Consider the following 21,115-nt stretch of genomic DNA (forward strand, 5'->3'; position numbering starts at 1 on the left):
GGACTTAATTATGCAAAGCATTCTGGGAAGCGTTAGTGTCCTCCTCACCAGTGTCTCTTTTCCAGTGTCCTCAAACATGTGCTCGAGATTCCTCTTAACCGACACTTCACCGTCTACAAACACCTGAGGTTAAGACAAAAACTTCAGTTGGGACCCACCATAAATGAAGGTATTTGAATGCACTTATAGCACATGCAAAATAACTATTGCAAATTGTATGAAACATAAACACTGATTCATTCTGTAAACACATGTAATATGTAATGTCGTAGACTGTAGCAGATGTCTAGCAGATGTGAACCTGGTTGATGCTGGGTCTGCCTTTGGTTTTCTTTTTTGAGGTAGTGTCCAAACCCCACAGAGAGGAGAAACGGCTCTTTCGTTTACTGGAGGAACGAGACAGGGCCTGGGTACGCCTCCGAATTCCCCCATCCATCCTCGCTGCTACCTGTCACAAATATGCATACAGAAAGTCAATAAACATCTAAGAGAGTTTTAAGCACAAGTCACAGTCAACAGTCACTTTGAATATTTCACAAATCCCATGATTGTACAGCAAACATTAACATTAAACATTTAAGTGACATACGATATACAGATTTATTGAGATTAAGTAACTCCTAAGGGCCATTCACACCAAGGATAACTATACAGTTTTAATAATTGTTCTAATTCAATGAGAAGACACCACAACTATAATGACACTGAAAAACAATATTGTTGGACATAACTCTAATGCAGCTTGCATTGGTGTTGAAGCTGATATAATTATAGTTATTGTTTTTAATGTGAACAGGCCTTTATTCTGCCCAGAGGTTTTAGCCTTCATTGATTAAAAATGGCCTCAGTGACACTATGACAAAAGACAAAACAAACATCCCTTTGCATTTAGGTTTCAAATAATGATCAGAAATTCTGACACCATGACAGAAGCAGTACACATAAACTGCCACGGTATGGAGATGTTCTGTTCACACACCCCAATGTGAAATCGCACTCACATTTCTGCGATAATAACCATTAGTGCCACAGAAGTCATTAAGGATTTCCTCAGTAATCAGACTGCATGGAGGAGATTCTATAGACATAAAACCTTAGCAGTTTAGGGGACAAAAGTGTTTAAAGACAAAACTCTGTGGCTTGTTTCATATTTTTGAAGAGAGAAGAAATGAGAAAAGAACATTTATGAAGACATTTAAGGTTTATTAAGGTAGTGGTCAGTGATGATGCTTTAAAAAAACAAATTAAGTGGCAAAAAAGCTCAAAAGAAAGTTTTGCAAAGAGAGTTATTTATCTACCACTTGAGTGCCATTTACGAAAAATGCTCCCTTTTTCATTACTTAAAACATCACTGATTTTCCATCAATCTTGCTTTAGTTTTCTAGGAACTTACGCAATTAAATGGGAATTGCATTTTAACGCCTAACTGTGACTCTACTGAGGTGACAGTTGTGGTCCTCCGTCTGCATATTACGCAATTCTGTACGTTGTCAGCTGAACCACAGGAATGACAAAAACACCATGGTGACTGCATGTTTGTTATGCAGTGTCTGTTAGGACTCATGACAAGAACAGGCTGGCAGGCAGCTCAGAGCTCACCGGGTTCTTGTGGAGTGGATTAAAATTAAATGGATATTTACAAACATGCTTGAGAGTGTGAATGAAGTGCAAGTATGCGAAACAGAGAGAAATAGGGAATAATGCAGAGCATTTTGAGAGTGTGAAGGTTTGTCTAAATATGTGTGTGTATTTCATACCAGGGCATGAAAGGATGATACTGAAAATATGCCAAGACGACCCATGGACAGTTTGGTGGGGCGGGAAGCAACAGCGAGTAGGCGTTTTGGATTTGGAAGCTCGCCGCCCTGCAGGCTGGAGAGGTAACAGCGATACCGGAACAAGTCCATATGAAACTGCTCCAAATTCTGCTCCCAGAGGAATATCTGAACAAAAAGAAATAAAGATTTCAATTCTTCTGCTTTGTCAGTATTTTAATATGCTCTGCAATTATTGTTTGGCCCTCAAGCTGCTGACTATTAGAGTGTGGGCAGTGTTTTTAAATATGGTTTTGTTTACTGGAGGAGGATACTGGGATAAATCATTAGTCAGCAGGCCTCCTCCAAACCAGCATGACCTGAGTCTATTTAGAGATCATGGAGGAGTAAGCCCACCTCCACATAAACAGACAAGTACATTACATGCACAATAAGTGAACAAACACATATTTACACTCATCTTTTATATAAGATCAATCAAATCACATGTCAATTAGAGATTAACCAGACATAGCACATATATACAGTAGCATCAGACATACAAAAAAGTTACTGTACATCAGAAACACCAAATTTGTGAGTCAGTTAACTGTATAATTGACGTGTCCTAGTAAACGACTGAAACAATTATTGAATGATAATTTCTGCAGTGTGTTCAAGTTTAATAGAATTTAAAAGTGATCAAGTTTAATAACTTCCTAAGGTGAAGCTTGCTTTATTTTTCAATTTTTTTTATGAATTGGCTCATCAAATGGCTTGTTTTTTGGGTGGAAATATCTGTCCAACCAGTGGCAAACGAGTCTCGCCAGTACCTAAACCATTACATACACATTATAGATTGTACTATAATGAACACAATATAATATCCTCAGAAAATAAGAAATGCAAATGTGGCATGTCCGTACCTGCTCTAGGATAGTCTTCCTCTTCTTCCCATCAGTGACAGCAGAGAGCTGCATTTCGCCCATCTTCTTCATTTTCTCATCCATGTCAATCTTTTGTTCAAGCTTCTTGATCTCAGAGCGTAGCAATCGCACCGTGTCCTCGCGGTGGTGCAGACGGGCAACAGCCGCGGCACAGGCTGAGTGGATGGCTGTTATCCAGTTTTCCAGCTCCGTTTGTCCTGATGTCTAAAAAGAAGTGAATAAGAACATTTTCTTATCACTATAGGATGCTCAACAGCATTTCAGCTACAGTGGGTAAAACCTTAAAACACAGTATCTAAAAATTAGCACTCCATATATATTTATGGTTAGACATCACTATTATCACAAAACCAATTGATCAGCATAGCAACAACAAGATTCTTTCTGCACTTAAATAATATACTATTAACCAAAAGACAATCACAAAAAAGCAGGATGTTATCAGCTGTCACAGAATGAAATGTCATTGAGACACACAGAAATTCAGAATGATACAGTGGACCATGACAATTCTATATCAACTGATTTCAGGTTGTCATAAATATATGGACAAAAGCATCACCAAAGGCTACAAATGCTACCCTGAAGAATTCAAGTTCATAGGAGTAACTGGACTCACACTAATATTAATCTTTCGAGATTCAAAATGTCTTACCTGGAAGAGGAAGGCATCTCCGAGTGCATTGCTCAGACAAAACACAAAGTCTTTCTTGGGATGTTCTGGGACTGCCTGGACAATGCTGTTCTCCACCCAGACTGCATGTTTGTGGATGCTGTTGTGGTCAATCCCTGAACGTCCATCCGTTTCGTAGAAAAACAAAGTGCATCCTGGGAGGATAAAGTGAGAAGAAAGATCAGAAAATACGGAACTGTAAATGTAAAACAGGATTCGATTAATCTCCACAAATAAATTAAATGAAGTTTTTCATGATACACAACTGACTATTGTCATGAAAAGATGATGATCTGGCTAAAGGAGGTTGGAAAGTGCAATGATAATTTTACTTTAATAAAATAACAAGGTTTGAATAACCCGATTATGTTTCTGACACAAATCTGTAGATCTGTAATAATAATAATAATAATAATTCATTACATTTATATAGCGCTTTTCTAGGCACTCAAAGCACTTTACATAGTCAGGGGGTATCTCTTCATCCACCACCAGTGTGCAGCAACCTCCTGGATGATGAGATGGCAGCCAGAACGCCCACCACACACCAGCTTGCTGGTGGAGAGGAGACAGAGTGATGAAGCCAATCAGCAGACATGGGGATTGTTAGAAGGCCATGATGGTCAGAGGCCAATGGGCAAATTTAGCCAGGATGCCGAGGTCACACCTCCACTCTTTTCGAAAGACATCCTGGGATTTTTTGGGCCTATGCTACAATACGTAGGCCAATGGGCAAATTTAGCCAGGATGCCAAGGTCACACCTCCACTCTTTTCGAAAGACATCCTGGGATTTTTAATGACCACAGAGAGTCAGGACCTCGGTTTAACGTCTCATCCGAAGGACGGTGCTTGTTGACAGTATAGTGTCCCATAGGGCTGTCACTTTTTATTTGATATTCGAATATGCATTCGAACATGACGTGAAATATCCGTAATCGAACTATAAATAAAATATCCGGTTTTGAAAATGCCATGTGTAGCGCATTTTTTACAGTCTATGATTAGAACGTTTGATTTTTATTTTATTCGTTGCCATCTTATCCAGTAGGGGGCACTCTAGACGTATTGTAGCATAGGCCCATGACCAAATCACGCGAATAAGAGCTAGTAGCCAGACACGTCTGTGTGCGCTCCGAACGTGTGTTCTCCACCGCGGGGAACATTGTAAATAAAAAGAGAGCAGCATTGAATCCAGATCAAGTTGATAGACTGGTGTTTCTTGAAAAACAATATTAAGAAATGAATTAGGCTTGGCTATATGCCTTACTCCTGCTGCTGTTTAAGTTGTCACGTTATTGTTTGTGCCTGTTCTGAATCGTTTTTTCTTTTCTTTTTTCATTTAGCCTAATGTTGTGGGATATGCATAGTGGCACTTCATATAAATTGATATTCTAAGTTGATAACCTGCTGTTTCAAACATTAAGTTAAAAAAAATAAATAATCCAGATAGTCCTGTTTACTGACTCGCTGTTAAACATTTGTGATGGAATCTCCATTAGGGGCCGTTCACATATCGCGTCTTTTGTGCGCTCATGTTCGTTATTTCTAAGGTATGCGCGCTCATAATGAAAGCGACGCGGTCAGCAGTGCAACGTGCTCATTTTTTCCACTCAGACTACTCAGGAGTGCAACTGCCCCGAGCGCTTTGGAGAAGGAGAATGCGGTGCGCCTAGCGTTTTCCACGCGTTTTAGGCGCGATATGTGAACGGCCCTTAGGCTACGGTGTTTTTATTTATGCATGCTGGGGGGGGGGGGGGGGGGGGTCACGTAGATTTTCGAATACATTGCATGATATTCGATATCCGTTCGAATTTGATTTTTCTCAAAAGTGACAGCCCTAGTGTCCCCATCACTACACTGGGGCACTAGGACCCACACAGACTACAGGGGGAGCACCCCCTGCTGGCCTCAGTAGCACCTCTTCCAGTAGCAACCTAGTTTTCCCAGAAGGTCTCCCATCCAGGTACTGACCAGGCTCAGCCCTGCTTAGCTTCACTGGGAAATCGGTCTTTGGCTCCAGGGTGATATGGCTGCTGGCAAATCGACGGTAATGTCTCAGATGCTGTTTTGTTTTCTTTTTACATTAACAATTGTGACAAGAAATGGCCCAGAGAAATTAGATTGTGATTGAATAGTCGTTGCAAGGTTACTAGCATCGAAAAACCTGATTCAAAATTTCAGAGTTAGAAAATAAATGTATTAGGGTTTGGTGTGATTACCCTGATGTCAAATAGGAGGTGCATGATATTTTGGTGCAGGGTCAAGGAGTTGTGCATCAAGTGTGCTTCTTTTTTTTTACTGCCAATTTGATCAAATGGAAGAGGTCGTACAGGAAAATGATGCACAATATACACATAATATCCACCTTTTGGTGGATAGAACAGAAATAGTAAGAGTAGCAATATGCTATTTCAAACATAGCTTAAGTCTCACCTTTGAGTGACACCCAGTACTGTTTCCATTTCCTCTTTGCTGCTGGCTCCACCCTCTTCTTTTTGTGCACCAGGAAGTTTTTCACAGCCAGTATGCCGGCCTTCCGCACAGTGCCCTGCACCATGCTAAGCAGAATGTCTGAGGGGTAAATGGAGCTTAGTGTTCCACTGCTTCTCTCATCACTAGCAGCCGAACTGGCCTCCTCGAGGCATTCCCGCGTCTGTCGGGAGTTCAAGTCCAGCTCCTGACGGAAGTTCTCGTATACACCTAGATCTCCACCTGGTAGACGTTCACGGTCTCCTCCACCTCCGCTGCTACTGCCACTGTCGCTTCCCACAAAGATGCTTCCGCTAGCAGTAGAGTAGACGGAGAAGGACGCAGACATGGTCTTGCAATGGCGTGAGGAATGCTCCACTTCCGCTACACCACCATCAATACCGCTGTCTCCATACTCGCTGCCCTCACCGGCTGTGATATCCTTCATGCAAACAGAACAGGTAACTAGAGACAAAAGATGTCACTACAGGTACAGCACATCATTTGTGACACCCTCCAAACAAGAATTCCTTTTCAGAATTTTACCCCAAACATTAGTTTGACATTTCATAAAAATTGTAATAGAGACTTCCACTGAGCTGCTAAATGGCTCTTCATTCTTTCCCCTTTTGACAGATACAAAGAAAGAGACTAATCTGTGTTTGTTCTCAACTTGTTTACCTTTGCATGAAAGAGGAACAGAAACAGGAAGACATGCTAAGGAGAAAGTGCAGCTTCCCTTTGTCAACACAGAAACACTGAAGTTCCTTGCAGGTAGATCATGGGAAATATCATATTTTTAAAAACACTCAGTGCTCTGAACAGGTGTCCAAAGTAGTTGTCAAAGGCATGAGCATGGCTCAGGGAACATCTGAAGTATCCCCTGAGACCTTTCAAAGTCGGAAGCTCTTTGACAACCAAAGACAGATCACATCAACTATGCACAAACGTGAAAGTTAAAAGCTATCTGAATTTGGTTTTAAAGACCCAAGAGTGCTTTATCTTTCACATTTTATTAGCTAAAAGTAGGAGACTTGAAATTAAAAGAGTTTCCTCAGAGAATTCCATAAGCTCATTATCCATTTCTTCGTCAACTACTTTAAACTACCAACTAGGTTCTACAATAAATGTATGACACCAGGGAACTTTAGAACCTCGGAAATAGGCAAGGTGGTCAAAAACATTCATAACAATCTGGAGATATTGAAGATAAATCATTGCCTGTCTTTATTTTCAAAGGATGTGGAAAGACCTTGTGTCAGAGACATAACTCACATGCGTTGTTTGTGCACGTCGTCCCTGCATACGTGAGCAGATGGTAGTCTGATGATTGGACAGTCCTTCTGACAGGCAGTGAGAACGACGACAAGGAAGAGTGTATGCTCCATATCCATTCCCTTCTTCCTCCGCAGGAGACAAGATCTCATTGTTCATTATGCCCCCCTCCATCCTCTCAGAATTGTGACCGTTATAGAGATGGTGGGAGCCATGAAGAGGAGGTAGTCTCTGTGTGCAAAGTTCATCTAAAGAGTTGGCTCTCTCTCCTGAGTGAGACTCGAGTGTCCGTGGGCTGGAGGTGCGATGGCGTCCTCCACAGTTAGTGAAGCTTTTGTTTTCATTCTGATTTGTCCCTATAATCTCCTCTGTGCTTGTCAGGTGCTCTTGGCTTAGATCCGACAGGGAAAACTTCATGGAATCCTCTCTCCACATATCAGCAGATTTGGAGCGCTTCTTCTTGAAACTGCCACCTTCTCGAGGTCCATCTCTGGTCCTCTGCAGATATGTGTCCTCACCTGTTAAAAGTCCTTCATCCTCACAACTGTCTGCCACCACTGTGTCCATTTCCACTCCATCTTCAGAACCTGGCGTGGTGGTTGAATCCCCCATGTTGTCGTGGAAGGACATCGGCCACAAGTTCATTGCCATCTGCCCCACCCAAATGGTGCCCCCATAGCCCTCCAAAACATTCTTCTTATTGAAAGGTTCCAGGCCATTTTCACTCAGGGATTGTGGGATGGAAGGGGTGCTGCTGGATTTTGTGCTGGTCTCAGAGTTGCGGTGTTCAGCCTTGCTGGATGAGGCGTGACGTGATCGTCGAGACTGCTTGTTAGAGATGCGAAGTGATCGGGTCATATGCTTTCGTGAGAGTTGGCCCTGCCCCTCACCATAGTAGGCGTGGTCTCCATTTTGGCTCTCTATGTTTCCCATGGTTTAACGTCTATGGAAGACACAACATGGGTTAGATATACAACATGCCTACACAGATGAAGATGCACCAATTACTAGCAAGAGGTCTGTACATGCCTGTGTGACATTTCTAATACAGATTTGCACGTTTTTGGGGCTCTCAAACCTGACTGCCCAGCAATCACCACATTCTTCCAAAGAGACCTTTGCAGTTTCAAAGTAGCCTACCTGCTGAGTCCATGTAAGGGGGTAAATGTTAAGAATTTTTTTTACAGCGCAGTAAGAGAAAGCAACCAAATAAAAGAGGATGTACATACAGAAGTGAAATTCAGTCTCACCTTCTCTAAAAGTGAGAGCTGAAAAGCATGTGACCAGAGCATAATACCAGAAATATCTCTGACGCACACATACTGTAGACACAAAGCGAGAGAGTGAGCGAAGGAGTGAGATGTGAAACCTCTCAAACCCTTGTGGTGGGAACATCAGAGGATTTTTGCAATGACCTCCATTAGAGAGTTCACCATTTGTGTATCGCAGCTATAACCTCTTGAAATTGTTGGAACGGTTCAATTAGAGTAAAATTCAGACAAAATAGTCATAAGAAAGACACAGGAATTCATTATAGAAAACTATTGTGTATCGTTTCTTGAATTATTTTTATGAAACCACTTTGGCATGTAAAAAAATGTGTAGGGGAATAGTCATGAGAGATATTTTTGCACAACCAATAACAGCCAATCCCATAATGTACTCGTTCTAATTCCCATTGTGATAAGCTTTGGGGAAAACTGAATACCAGATGCTGGGTTAAGTGAGACCAATATTGATTATTGATAAACTTAAATACTAGATTCAATTATCTTTTATCCAGTTTATGTTACTGAAAGTAGTTAATGAATTGCATAATTTTTCCCAATATTTATGAGTGCTTTGAATTTCTTGCAATTTAGAGTATCTTATCACTAACTTAGCAGCATGCTAATCAACTTTGTTGAACTCAATTGCTGCAATCGGCAGCAAGGCAGATCACTAGGTTCAAAACCCTGATTCTATTGTTGTAGTCATGTATATAAGATAAGACAGCAGCAGTACCTGAGGCAGAACCAGTGGATCAGATGCATTTCCATACAGCCATATCCTCATTTTTTGACCTCATGGTCCTGATCAGCTCTAGTAGTTTTCCCTGAAAAAGAAGCATTTTAAACAAAGGAACAGAAAAAGATTAGGTCTAGACACAAGAATAGTTGTTCAAAAGTATGAAATTCATTAGCTTTTGGGTTTTTTAAGTATGAGATGGTTGGATTACAAGACACATATGAGAACAGGACAGCTAACCTGTTCCAAGGTGTGGACGCAAAAATGTGCACAACACTTATACAACAATACTTCTCACACCCTCACTGCTGCACAAGAGGAAGAATTTTCATCTCAGTTCCTTAAGAAGCCAACAATACAGTAATTATGGAAGAAGATCAAGGGCACCCAGCAGTAGTCTTAAAGCTGAACCCAGTTAAATGTTCTTCAATGCCAATCTGACCTAATTTCTTCTAATCCAGAGAGAAGAGCAGAGAGAAAGCCTCATCTTCAAACTGCAGCAGGTATAAATATGGGAAGATAGTTCAGACTACACACTCCAAGTGCACTTTACAGATTAGCCTCAGAATAACACAGTTATACTGTGCCAATAACCAGGACACAGAAATAAAGGATGAGAATTAGGGAAAAGAAGAGAAAGAATTTCCAGTGGTGATAGCACATTGGATTCATTTAAATTTGTATAGATGGACGTATTCAAGCCATATCTAGAGACTTGAGGTGGGCTCTTTTGACTTGGACTAGTATGCAACCACCTTAGTGATACTCTAGCATTGTGCCAACAAGTTTACATGAATAAAAACTGCACAAATCTAGTTTTTAGTGTAAGTTCTTGTTGTGTGCCTGTTTGTTGTTTCTTGGCGGCAACAGGTTTTTTTCTAATCAAACAAACAGTGTGTGTAATAGAAGCATGTGTGCATGTGTTTGTTGGGGTCAGTGTGTATGTCTCTGGATCACATCCAGCTTCAGCAGTAAGGGTCAGCAAGACCTTAAGGCCAATAACGTGAGAGACAGAGACCCATCTGATGATCTCTGTTCTCAGGATGACAGTCGGCTGTTTGTTTGTGAACATGAGAGCTGCAGCGGTAGAAAAACTCAATACTGCACTGAAGTAAGTCTACTCAACCTTGCTGTAGAGTTACATAAACCAGAGTTGACCCCATTTTTCACTGAACTTCACTTGTTTTCGCAGCTCTGTCCTCCCGCTTTATATCCCTGTTCCTACTTCTGATCAGTGCCCACTCCTTCATACTTCTACCATTAGAATTGTCCTCCACATAATATTTAAGTTTTTATATCAACAATTCCAGTGTGATGTTCAGTGGGGTGGAATAGAGGACCAAATTTGCTGTGATAAAAAGCATATTCAGTCATGATGGAAAGTTAATTGGTTTTGCAATAGCTATGAGTTCCCATTTCACGCTATTCTTAGAGTTGCACATATTACGTAAATCTGCTATCCTGTCAGCTTTAATATACTGTATACACACACACACACACACACACACACACAGACACACACACACATATGTGTGTGTGTATTACAAAAATGCTTTCGATCTGCTTTGTTGCTCATAATCCGCTTAATGTTCCCTGTCTCGTAGTACGACAGTATACAGAGGCTTTCAACCAGATTTAAGCTAAAGAAGAACCAATTAAAAAAATTTTGGTCAGATTTTATGAAATATAAGCATATGGTGCAATCAAATCGTTATGGTAAGCTTTTATTTATGAGTTGAGAAGTTTTATGGGGTCAGAAGCATTAAATCATTTTGTTCAGAGCAAGATGGCGATGTACCTTTTTATTTTATTTTATTTTTTTACAAAGTATACAACAAGGTTTTATTTAACTACACTTAAAAGGAGTTATAAATAAATTGTGTGCATCAGGTGTGTTTTTGCTTTTTTTCATGTTTTTATTCAGTTTATGAATGTGCTGTAAACTGAATTGTTATGTATTCGTTTGTTATATGTGCATCCAACATAGCTAGTTTTAAATGCTGGGTCTATAGTCTGCTATATATTCTCACTGAAATGCCCCTAATTTGGAAACTTGGGGCTCAAAGAAAATTTGTAATTATGACATTGTGATGGCGTTCAACTTCTAAATACAACCTTTCAGACATTTGCCTTAAAGAGAATTTCCACTGTCTGTTTCTCCTCTTAATGTGGGCTGTGATGGTATATAAGCATATGTGCACTAATCAAACACAGATATATTACCATCTGATCTGATTCCATAAAATATCAAATCTTCAGCTTTGAAACATACTCCAGATGGAATATCTCAGTGGGGATCTACAGTTAAAATGTCAGTTTAGTCATAACCAAAAGGTTAGTGATAATCGATGTGAGAAACTGTGATCCCGATGAGCAGAGCGGCAAACGCGAGTCAGCAAATGAACCGAGCGACCTGCTGCCCACTCTCTCTCCCTCCCTCCCACTCCTCACCTATACATGATACTGGGATTCAGCAGTAATAATGTGTGAGAAATCTCAGCATGATGACAAAATACCCTATGCTAGCACAACACTGATGATTACTGCATAAAACTCGAAAACGTGAGTTAAGATGCTCATATATATTTTTGCTGATTGCGAATGCACTAGATGTTTTGTTATCTAGGAGCAGGACGTCTCCTGCAGGGTAGAGGCAGGTGGAGAGGATGGAGGAAGGGTATGTGGTGGTGGAATAGCATGCTGGGCTTTGCAGTGTCTCACTGTGAAACTTTAATCACAGGCACTTAGGAGGACACCTCCTCCACTTTACTTCCCTCACTGTGGAGGAAGTGCTAGCCTGAGCTCTGTTATTAAAGCACACACACCCAGCTCACACTCTCTGATCTCACCTCCGCTTCCACAACAGTATGAATACTGCTACAAAAGTATATGAGAAATATGCCAAACAAATGATTACATAGTGTTGGTCTTTTTCTTTCTAATTTTCTTTCTACTTGTTTGACCTCTACTGTTTTTTTAGTTTGTTGTTTAATTTCTTTTTTAATTTCCTTTAATTTTTCGTTCAGGTTATCTTCCATGTATTATTATTATTAATATATATATATATATATATATATATATATATATATATATATATATATATTTTTTTTTTTCAACCTGTTAATCTTCCATTTATGATCTTTTTTCTTTCCTACTCTGTCTTTAACAACATATTTTGTCTTTCCTCCTTTCATGTCACATTTCTTTTTGTCATCCTCCTTCATTCTGTCCCGTCCCCCTCTTTGTGAATATTTTCTCCCCCCATCCTCTCTGCAGATGAGTGTATTGTGTAAAGCTAATGTTTGGCCGTGAAGAGGGTGTGCATTGTAACAGAATAATGAAGCGGACTGACTCTACCCTCCCTCCGATACTCTTTTGTTTGAGGAGAAAGAGAGGCTGTAGAATAGATCACCAGCACGAGTCGAGTGTTAAAAAGCATGTTATCACAGCTTTGCTTTCTTTAGCTTTCTCCATCTATTTCACACTACTACAGTCCTACAGGTGACACAAAACACTCTCAACCTTTATAAGGAATATGGGAGCTAATAAAATACTTTATAGTTCTGAAGCATACAGTAAGCTTCCTCTAGCTCTCAAAACGGTGTGAACAGATGGTAGGAAGTATAAGTGGGTGTGAAATGAATAACGTTCTTTGAAAGTAAATTCAAAAGTGGAGCGACGAGTCACAAAATATATCATTACTGAAGTATAATCATCTGAAATGTCTCCATTTATCACATAAATTATTAAAGCACAGACAGGCCTGCTTGAGAACAACTACGGCAAAATTGCATCCTCAAATAAACTCTGAAAAGTCAGCAAACTTAATTCAGTCAGATATTATAATATAAAAATAAAAAAGCACTGGGAAGATAGCAAAAAGATTGTTCACCAGACAAAGAAAAGCAATGAGTGATGACTGCTGTAAGTGAGGGGGAAGCAAACCCAAATGCATTATTCTCGTTCCCTAAACCTGCTCCCGTTTGTCCAGTCCTTAGTCTTTTTGTTTCTGCTGCTTGTGTTTAAGGCCTGGGGCAAAGAGCAAGGTTTAAAATCTCCCCAAAGCCCAGCACTGCTGCACTGAGTTGAGGAAGACTACAGGGCTTTTTACTGCACACCCAGACAGACAGAAAGTGAGTAAATGAGCACAGGAAAGACTGGATTAGAAATGCTCCATTTTTCCTTTAGATGGAATAATCACTGCCCACACTGTCTTTGTCTGTCTCAGCTGACTGATCACCCCATATATAGCCTACTAGTGCTGGGTCATAGTATCATATGCTTACAATATATTCTATTTCAGTTTGATTTTATGATATAAAATAAACCAGTTTTGTGAATATTGCAACAATTTTAATTTAATTACTTGACATGCTATTTGGCCATCAGTTTCATTAAGACCATCTCAGTAGCAACCTTAGTTGTAAATATGCCAATATTTTTGGGATAAGAATAATTTCTTTAGAAAATTATTTGAGTTACAAGCATATCTATTCAAATAAATTTTGAGGTCTCTAGTAATTAAAGAGTTCTGGAAAAAAAATAAAAAATAATTATCACTGTTTCCACAAACATATTAAGCAGCACAACTTTTTCATCATTGATAAACATAATAATTCTTTCTTGGTCATCAAATCAGCATATTAGAATGATTTTTGGGGGATCATGTGACACTGAAGACTGGAATAATCACAAAAAAAAAAAATCATTACATTTGTAATTGTATATTTGGTCAAATAAATGCAGCCTTGTTGAGCAGACGAAATGTCTTTCAGAAACATTTTCATATTTTACCAACCCTGTCTTATATTTGACTGATAGCTATACCAGCATATGATTATGAGAAAATGATGACCAGTTATGTGATAATTGAATTCTGCAGAATTCATTGCAAAAAAAGTACATAATTCATTAGCACAATAACGAATTGCTTTGTTTTGTTTATATTTACAATCACCATGTCTATTCTGACTTCCTTGCAATAGGAGAGAAAACATGTTTTTTCCTGCCACAACGGCCACCAAATATTTTACACTTTTAACACAGTCCCCACCCAGACACACTTCCCTTTAACACCCAACCACACACACACACACCCAACCACACCCACCCCACCTCCCCCCCACACACACACGATTCTCAGGTATCAGATACAAATGTCTCCTTCCCTTCAGTCATCTGCCCTGACATCTTTTTTCTTTTTCTTTTGTGTGGTGTGATCTATAGATGCACTTCTTTTAGTCTTTCTCTTTTATTCTTTAACCTTGTTTGAACAAGAGAAAAATATTCTCTCTCTCTTCTCCTCCGATCCTTTGCTCTGTTTTCTGTTCATAACAAGTGTAATTCTGCTTAGTCAACACACCTAAGAACTATTTGACTAAAACATGCAGAACTAAACTTGAGATGAAAACACAGCAGGTCATTTTCAAAACAGTGCTGATGGTGAAAATCCCATTGAGTGTTTCATGGGAGCTCCATATATCTATTCCTGCTGTAACAGTGTTGACCTTTTTCTTGGTGCCTGGAAAACCAATTTAAGATCCCTCTAATAGCTCATGCACATTCACTGCTAATTGGTGCATGTCTCTTTAAACAATACCCAAAACCCTGAAACCCACCCTGCCCATAGGCGACTCTCCCCATTTCTCACATTTTTACATGGATTCCTGACAGGGAATGACCAACTTAGCTTAAGATGAGAGGGACTTGAAAGCCATGAAGAAAAACCCTTAGGACTTATGGAAAAGAAAAGGGAGTGACAGAGAACAAGAGAGAGCCTGACAGTAAGAGGGGTTAAGAAGAATTTAAAGAGGAGACTTCATAATAAGCTTATCACCACAGGTACTGAAGTATTCACATAGTTTTGCTACTTTTATCAAGGTATGGAACCGTTATTTACACCAGGATGAAAAGATTAACATCTTCTTTCCAAGAAAAGAGAGAGAAAAACAAGCTTCCAAAAATAACAACAGTGCAACAAGAATATTTTCACAAAGGTCAGTTTCTTGAAGAGGAAAATAATGTTGAATAACATGACTTTATTAAGTATCTAAACTTTTGTTTTAAAATTATAAAAGAGTGTAACAATAATATCATATAATAATGTATATTATCTTATATTACAAAAATAATAAATCTAAACAATATTAAAGAGTAGTGAATATGTACACTGATTAATAAATCATTTTTATTGAAATTGTGGCACTTCCGAATTGCTGACCCGAGTCTACCAGGGGTCATTTCCCAATCCCATCCCCCCACTGCTATTCATTCATTCCTGTTACCTCTGTCCTATCCAAAACAGTAGCACAAAGCCCCCAAAATCAAGCATTTAAAAAAATATATATTTTAAACACCCATCTCATATCCAACATCCTTATAAAGTCCAAAACCTTTAATAGCTCAGTCATTCATGTCAAACTACAAAATCTCAGTTAAATGTTTCTCCAGTGTCAGACAAAGGAAAGTCCTATTGTATACCATTCAGCATGGTAGCATCGGTAACCATTTCCCTAGGACTAGTTTTTGAAGATCTTCAAAGGACAGGAGATACAAACTGTCCATTAATCTAAATTAAGTGACAGGACTCCCCCATCATGTCCCCGGGCTCTTGACCGTGTCTGTGATCTGCAGAGCTCAATGAACACATTTTGTGAGGCTGATGCTTCAAACGCAGACCACCAGTGCGTCTGACCCCCCGTCTACCTCAGACAGTCTTTCTTGGTTTCTAGTGTGGCATTATCATCATTTATGTTATTATTCGATTGCTTCTTTTATAAGAGCACAAGAACAAATAGGTCTATAATGTGAATCTATAATGTGAATTTTATAGAAAATCTGTCTGCCACCGGTCAGAGTGGAGGAGGATTGTGGTAACTTCCTCTGGGAGCACCAGACTGGTTTCCTCTCTCTTGTTCAATATTGCAGCTTGACCTGGAATGCTATGTTATCTAAGCCTTTCAGACGTGTTAATGATAGTGTGATGATGAAAGAACAAAGAGGAGATACTTATAATATACCAGAGTGACATCACATGCTGATCAGGTTGACGTCAAATAATGGTAGTTTAAAATCATCTAAAATTCTAATTTATTGCAATCCAATGAGGTGATCAGGTTTCTAAAAAATTCACACTGTTCGACTTCAAAGTTTTTATGAAAAAGTAATTCAGGGATTGGTTCATGTGAATGCTGGCCTACCGTAATCTACAAATGTAAACCTCAGATTGACAACAAATAAAAGCAGAGCTGTGCCTGATTTTCTCTCAGAATCCTTGGGGGACCTTTCAAATCTCTCTTTCAGAAGGCTGCTGACCTGCGGATGAAGTTGGATCAGGACAAGCCCTATCGAGAACCTACTGTGTCTCAAATAAACCTTTCTCTAAGTGCAGCAGCCATACTGTATGCTCCTCAAAGGGTGTTTCATCTTCAACACAGAGCTTAGCATATATTGTCTGCTGGTCTCATTTAACCCATTTAAACCTCTCTGAGGGGGTGACAAAGTTTGCTGTTCCATAATTACGTCGGTAAAATAAGCTAGCCATGCCTGACTGAGAAGGGGAGCCCATATAGGCTCTCGGGAGACCCAACAAACACTTTGTCTCAATGTCTAAAGTCACGTTTATCTCTCTGATGTGTGCTTTTGTTGATATTGCCTTAGTAAAAAAGTAATGTGCAAAGTTTTAAAGCAAAAGTGCTGAGATATTCATAAGAACCATTTTATTTAGTTAGTTTTTATTATTTTATTTTATTCAATTTTCATCCATTATATTCCTACGTTCACAATGATAATGTATATTTGTGCTGATTTGTGCTGATGTGGTGAAGGTTTCTGAATAATTACATGATTGCCTTTTGTAGAGCTCGTTCATATAGCTGAAACTGAATTTGTTGCATAGCTGATCAATTTTACAGCATTAACACATTATTTTCCTGTTTATTAATGTGAAGCTGCTTTGCAATAATCTATACTGTATAAGGTGCTACATAAATAAATGTGACATTATTTTCTAAATTCTGATTGGATGAGCCACGTTCCAAAGCATTGTAATGCAACTGACTATATTAATGCGAGAGGTTATGTTGCTTGGCAACAGTAAAAGGTATTAATGGAACATCTATGTTTTTTATTCATTTTGCTGGTGCTGACATTTAATACAAAGCAGTAAGTCACTTGAAACCATGTGTTACAGTGATTTTACTTCCACTTCACATCACCGCGTACCCACAGTGAAATCACTGTAACGCATGGCCTCTCATGGCATATTACTATATTTTTTCAGGTGTGTGTGAGATTTATCATTATGGCCACACTCATCTCTATTTCCTGATGTTCCACACCCACACACAGTTCATTGCCATCATCCTAATTCATCTAGATGCACCAGTCATTATCAGGTTAGAGGCAGTGAAGTTGGGGGAAATGGAGTGTAAATGGGGCTAATTGTGTCCTCTGTCTGGGGAAAATGGAGTGATGACATCTAGGAAGAGAAGAGGAGGAGGAGGACCGCAGATGGGTCCTTTCACTGATCAGAGGGAAGAAATGTTTGGCTGAAGGGCTCACCTTTTTACACACTTCCAGTGACATGCTTGAACAAATAGTGCCAGTCTGGGAGAAAGAGAGAGAGAGGGAGAAATTGAGAGGGCAAGAGACAAAAGGATGAATGTGGATGAGAGTGTCTGGATGCTACTGTGTTCTCTTCTCTCATTCAAAGCTTAAATAACAAAATAGAAAGAGACAACATTTAAAACTCATTATATACTATATATAATCAATAAAAAAAAACTAAACATAAAAGACAACGTAAATGACCAAGGCATTTTATATAACCATATATATATTTGTGTGTGTGTGTGCTGTGCCAGTCTATCAGTATTTCCAACAGTGAATTCCCCATAATTCATTATATGTGGAAAGAGGGAGCAAAAATAGTCGATTTGGACACAGCTGCAGACACTTATGTGTGATGTTACATACACACAGTTGCCAACGTGCCATCTGGAGCACCGGGAGTTTTCCCGTTAGCCGCTTTACAATGTGGGCCCATCATGTAAATATAAAGAATGAATTATAGGTTAGTAAATGTACGTAGCCTATAGCCTTTCATCGGCCCACTTGAATAAAATATTCATATTATTTTAGCATGCTGCAAAATGTGGTGCAAAATGTTTGAAACAGGCAATCAAATCGAAGAAGGCAGGATACAGATGCTGAGCTGTGTGGCATTTGAATGCGAGCTGAGGTAAGATATAAGCAGCTGAATAGCAAGACGATTCAGAAATATTTGTCAACTGTTTATGACAAAAAAAAGTTAAATGTCAGACATTAGTTTTCAGGGATACAAACTACTTCTGGCATTTTCGAATTTCATATAAAGTAAAGTGATGTGATATACAGCCAAGTATGGTGACCCATACTCAGAAATCGTGCTCTGCATTTAACCCATCCAAAGTGCACACACACAGCAGTGAACACACACCCAGAGCAGTGGGCAGCCATTTATGCTGCAGCACCCGGGGAGCAGTTGGGGGTTCGGTGCCTTGCTCAAGGGCCTCTCACTCGTGGTATTGCTGGCCCGAGACTCGAACCCACAACCTTTGGGTTAGGAGTCAAACTCACTAACCATTAGGCCATGACTTCCCTATATGCCATTTATGTCATACGTCACAAGATAAGAGTAAATGATTGTAAATCTATATCTTAAAATATCATTCTCAGACTTACTCTAGAACATTGTAAATCAAGTGCCATGATAAGGAATTATAGCCTAATAAAAAATATAATTTGATGGCTTGTTTCACATGCATCACACACTGGCGGTCAAATTATTTAAATAATTAAGATTTTTTATTCATTTATTTTTTGAAAGAAGGCTGAATGTATTTGATCACAAATACAGTAACAAATATTAATACTATGAAATGTTACACTTAAAATAGTTTACACTTAAAAATTATTTCAAAATTTATCTTAAGTGTCATGTTCCTTCAGAAATCATTCTAATATGCTGTTTTACTGCTCAGTTATTATTTGTGATAAATTATTATGCTCCTTATTATTATCAATACTGAAAACTTAACATTTTTGTGTAAACTGTAATAGGCCCTACTTTATTTTATTTTCAGGATTATTTGATGAATGAAAAGTTAAAGAACAGCATTTATTTGAAATATAAATAATTTGTGAAAAGTATAAATATCTTTACTGTCACTTAAATTAATTTAATGCAATCTTGTTAAATAAAAGTATTAATTTATATAGGCTATGTTTTTAATCTTACCCTAGACTGAATGGTAATGTATCATATTTTCCACAAAAATATTGTACAGCACAACTGTTTTTAACACTGATAATCAGAAATGTTTCTTGAGCAGCAAATCAGCATATTAAAATGATTTCTGAAGGACCAATAAAAAGAAAGGCACCATTATACCATGCAGTAATGACTTATTAACATACTAATAAAAAAATAAAAATAAAAAAACACACTTTAGATCTGATCATTGAGAATGATTCACAATGCTGAGAAAATACTGAAGAGAAAATACTGGTTCACTGCAACATGATAAAAATGGTAAAATAAAATAAAATATTTCATAAAGTTAATACATTTTAAATAATAAAATAAAAAAGTCAAATAAATGCTAAAGTTTGAAACATAATAAAAAATAATTTTTGTTGTACTTAGGGTGATAATATGATTTTAGTTGCTTGTTCGAATAAATCCTTTGTTGCTTTTTAATACAGAGATGTGGTCAGGTTCAAACCTGCGTTTACCGTATGTGCACCACAGTGTAACATAGTTAGATATTTGCTGACTGCAAGGCCACTAATGTCATTTTTCATTGTGGAAAGAGTTGTAAAGATGACAGTTTTCTTTATGTCCAGTCTGTAACACCATGGCAAACTCAGGCTGAACAAATTCTCAGCACACCGTGTATCTTGTGTCAAGTGTTGTGTGAGAGCATGGCCACTAATGCTGGCAGTTCACACATCCAGAACAAGCACACGCATTCATAGCTTTGGGATTCCCGCTGCTGACAGTGAATGAGAGGGGGCATAAGACTTTGGCTCAAAGCCAACAGCTCTTCTTGTCTGGCAGGAAGGCCCAGTGGAAAGTAAAATGGGTTGGAGGCGGCACTGAAAGCCACACCGGTGCACTATCACCCTTCCTCAGCACACCTGAGCCCAACGGACAGAAACTTCCACATGATGAGAACAACCTACAAGCCCTGACAGGTCTGGAGAGAGGAAATTAGTGTGTTCATAAGACCTCAAGCCATATTTTGGACCTTAAGAGACCTTGTTTGGGAAAGAGGGATAATTTTGAGCGTCGGGGTTCTGTCATTCTCTCATTCTTCCACTCTCTTATTCTGTAGATTCATTTGTTTTGCACCTGCGTCAACAAGCAGAATCTCATAAACAAAGTGCTCCTTCAAGAAATGAAGGAAAAAAGGACAGGGAGTTGAAAGACTTGAGCTTTTGCTTTGGGCAATGAAAAGACAGGAATGTCACATGCAAACAGAAGAGAGCTAAACAAACTACAAAAGCAAAGACTGAAAGAAAGCTCTTTAGAAGAATAGCTTTCAGACTATTCATTCATTTCTTTTTTCATTAATGTATCTCTCTTATTTTTAAAGTCAAATTAAAAGTACTGGCTAACCAGTACTGCTGGATAAAGTCAAGGGTGATCTGATGAACAAGGCAAAATAAAAGCACAAATTAGTTTATTGCATAAGGTTCATTTAGCAATGAAAGATAGACAAAATAAAACTTAAAACATAAAATAAAATACAAAATAAAAGGTAATAATGTTATTTTTTTCTACATTGTTCCATTCTCTTAATCTGTCTTTACAAGTTTAACTGAACTGTCAATGCCTCCCATGAATGTACACTGGTTTGTAGTTTTGGATGAAGTAAAGCTAGATTTACCTCAGTGCTGGATGATTTCTATATGATTGGAAGGCTATGACTCTTATCTCTTCATT

At 38.7% G+C, this 21,115-nt stretch overlaps 1 protein-coding gene across 2 annotated transcripts in view; it reads right to left on the reverse strand.

Annotated features, from left to right (window-relative positions):
- Positions 1 to 21,115, reverse strand: part of LOC132132904 (rho guanine nucleotide exchange factor TIAM1-like) — a 57,288-nt gene that overhangs the window by 21,453 nt on the left and 14,720 nt on the right. For both annotated transcript variants that reach the window (XM_059545469.1, XM_059545468.1), the window contains exons 2-9: positions 9,124 to 9,214; positions 7,120 to 8,062; positions 5,809 to 6,286; positions 3,357 to 3,529; positions 2,681 to 2,905; positions 1,758 to 1,943; positions 302 to 448; positions 49 to 123 (exon numbers count right to left, since the gene is read on the reverse strand). In XM_059545469.1, coding sequence (XP_059401452.1) covers positions 49 to 123; positions 302 to 448; positions 1,758 to 1,943; positions 2,681 to 2,905; positions 3,357 to 3,529; positions 5,809 to 6,286; positions 7,120 to 8,052 — 2,217 coding nt within the window. In that variant the 5' untranslated portion in view covers positions 8,053 to 8,062; positions 9,124 to 9,214. The remainder of the gene's footprint in view (positions 1 to 48; positions 124 to 301; positions 449 to 1,757; positions 1,944 to 2,680; positions 2,906 to 3,356; positions 3,530 to 5,808; positions 6,287 to 7,119; positions 8,063 to 9,123; positions 9,215 to 21,115) is intronic.

The sequence above is a fragment of the Carassius carassius genome, chromosome 49 (assembly GCF_963082965.1).
Source record: "Carassius carassius chromosome 49, fCarCar2.1, whole genome shotgun sequence".
NCBI lineage: Eukaryota > Metazoa > Chordata > Actinopteri > Cypriniformes > Cyprinidae > Carassius > Carassius carassius.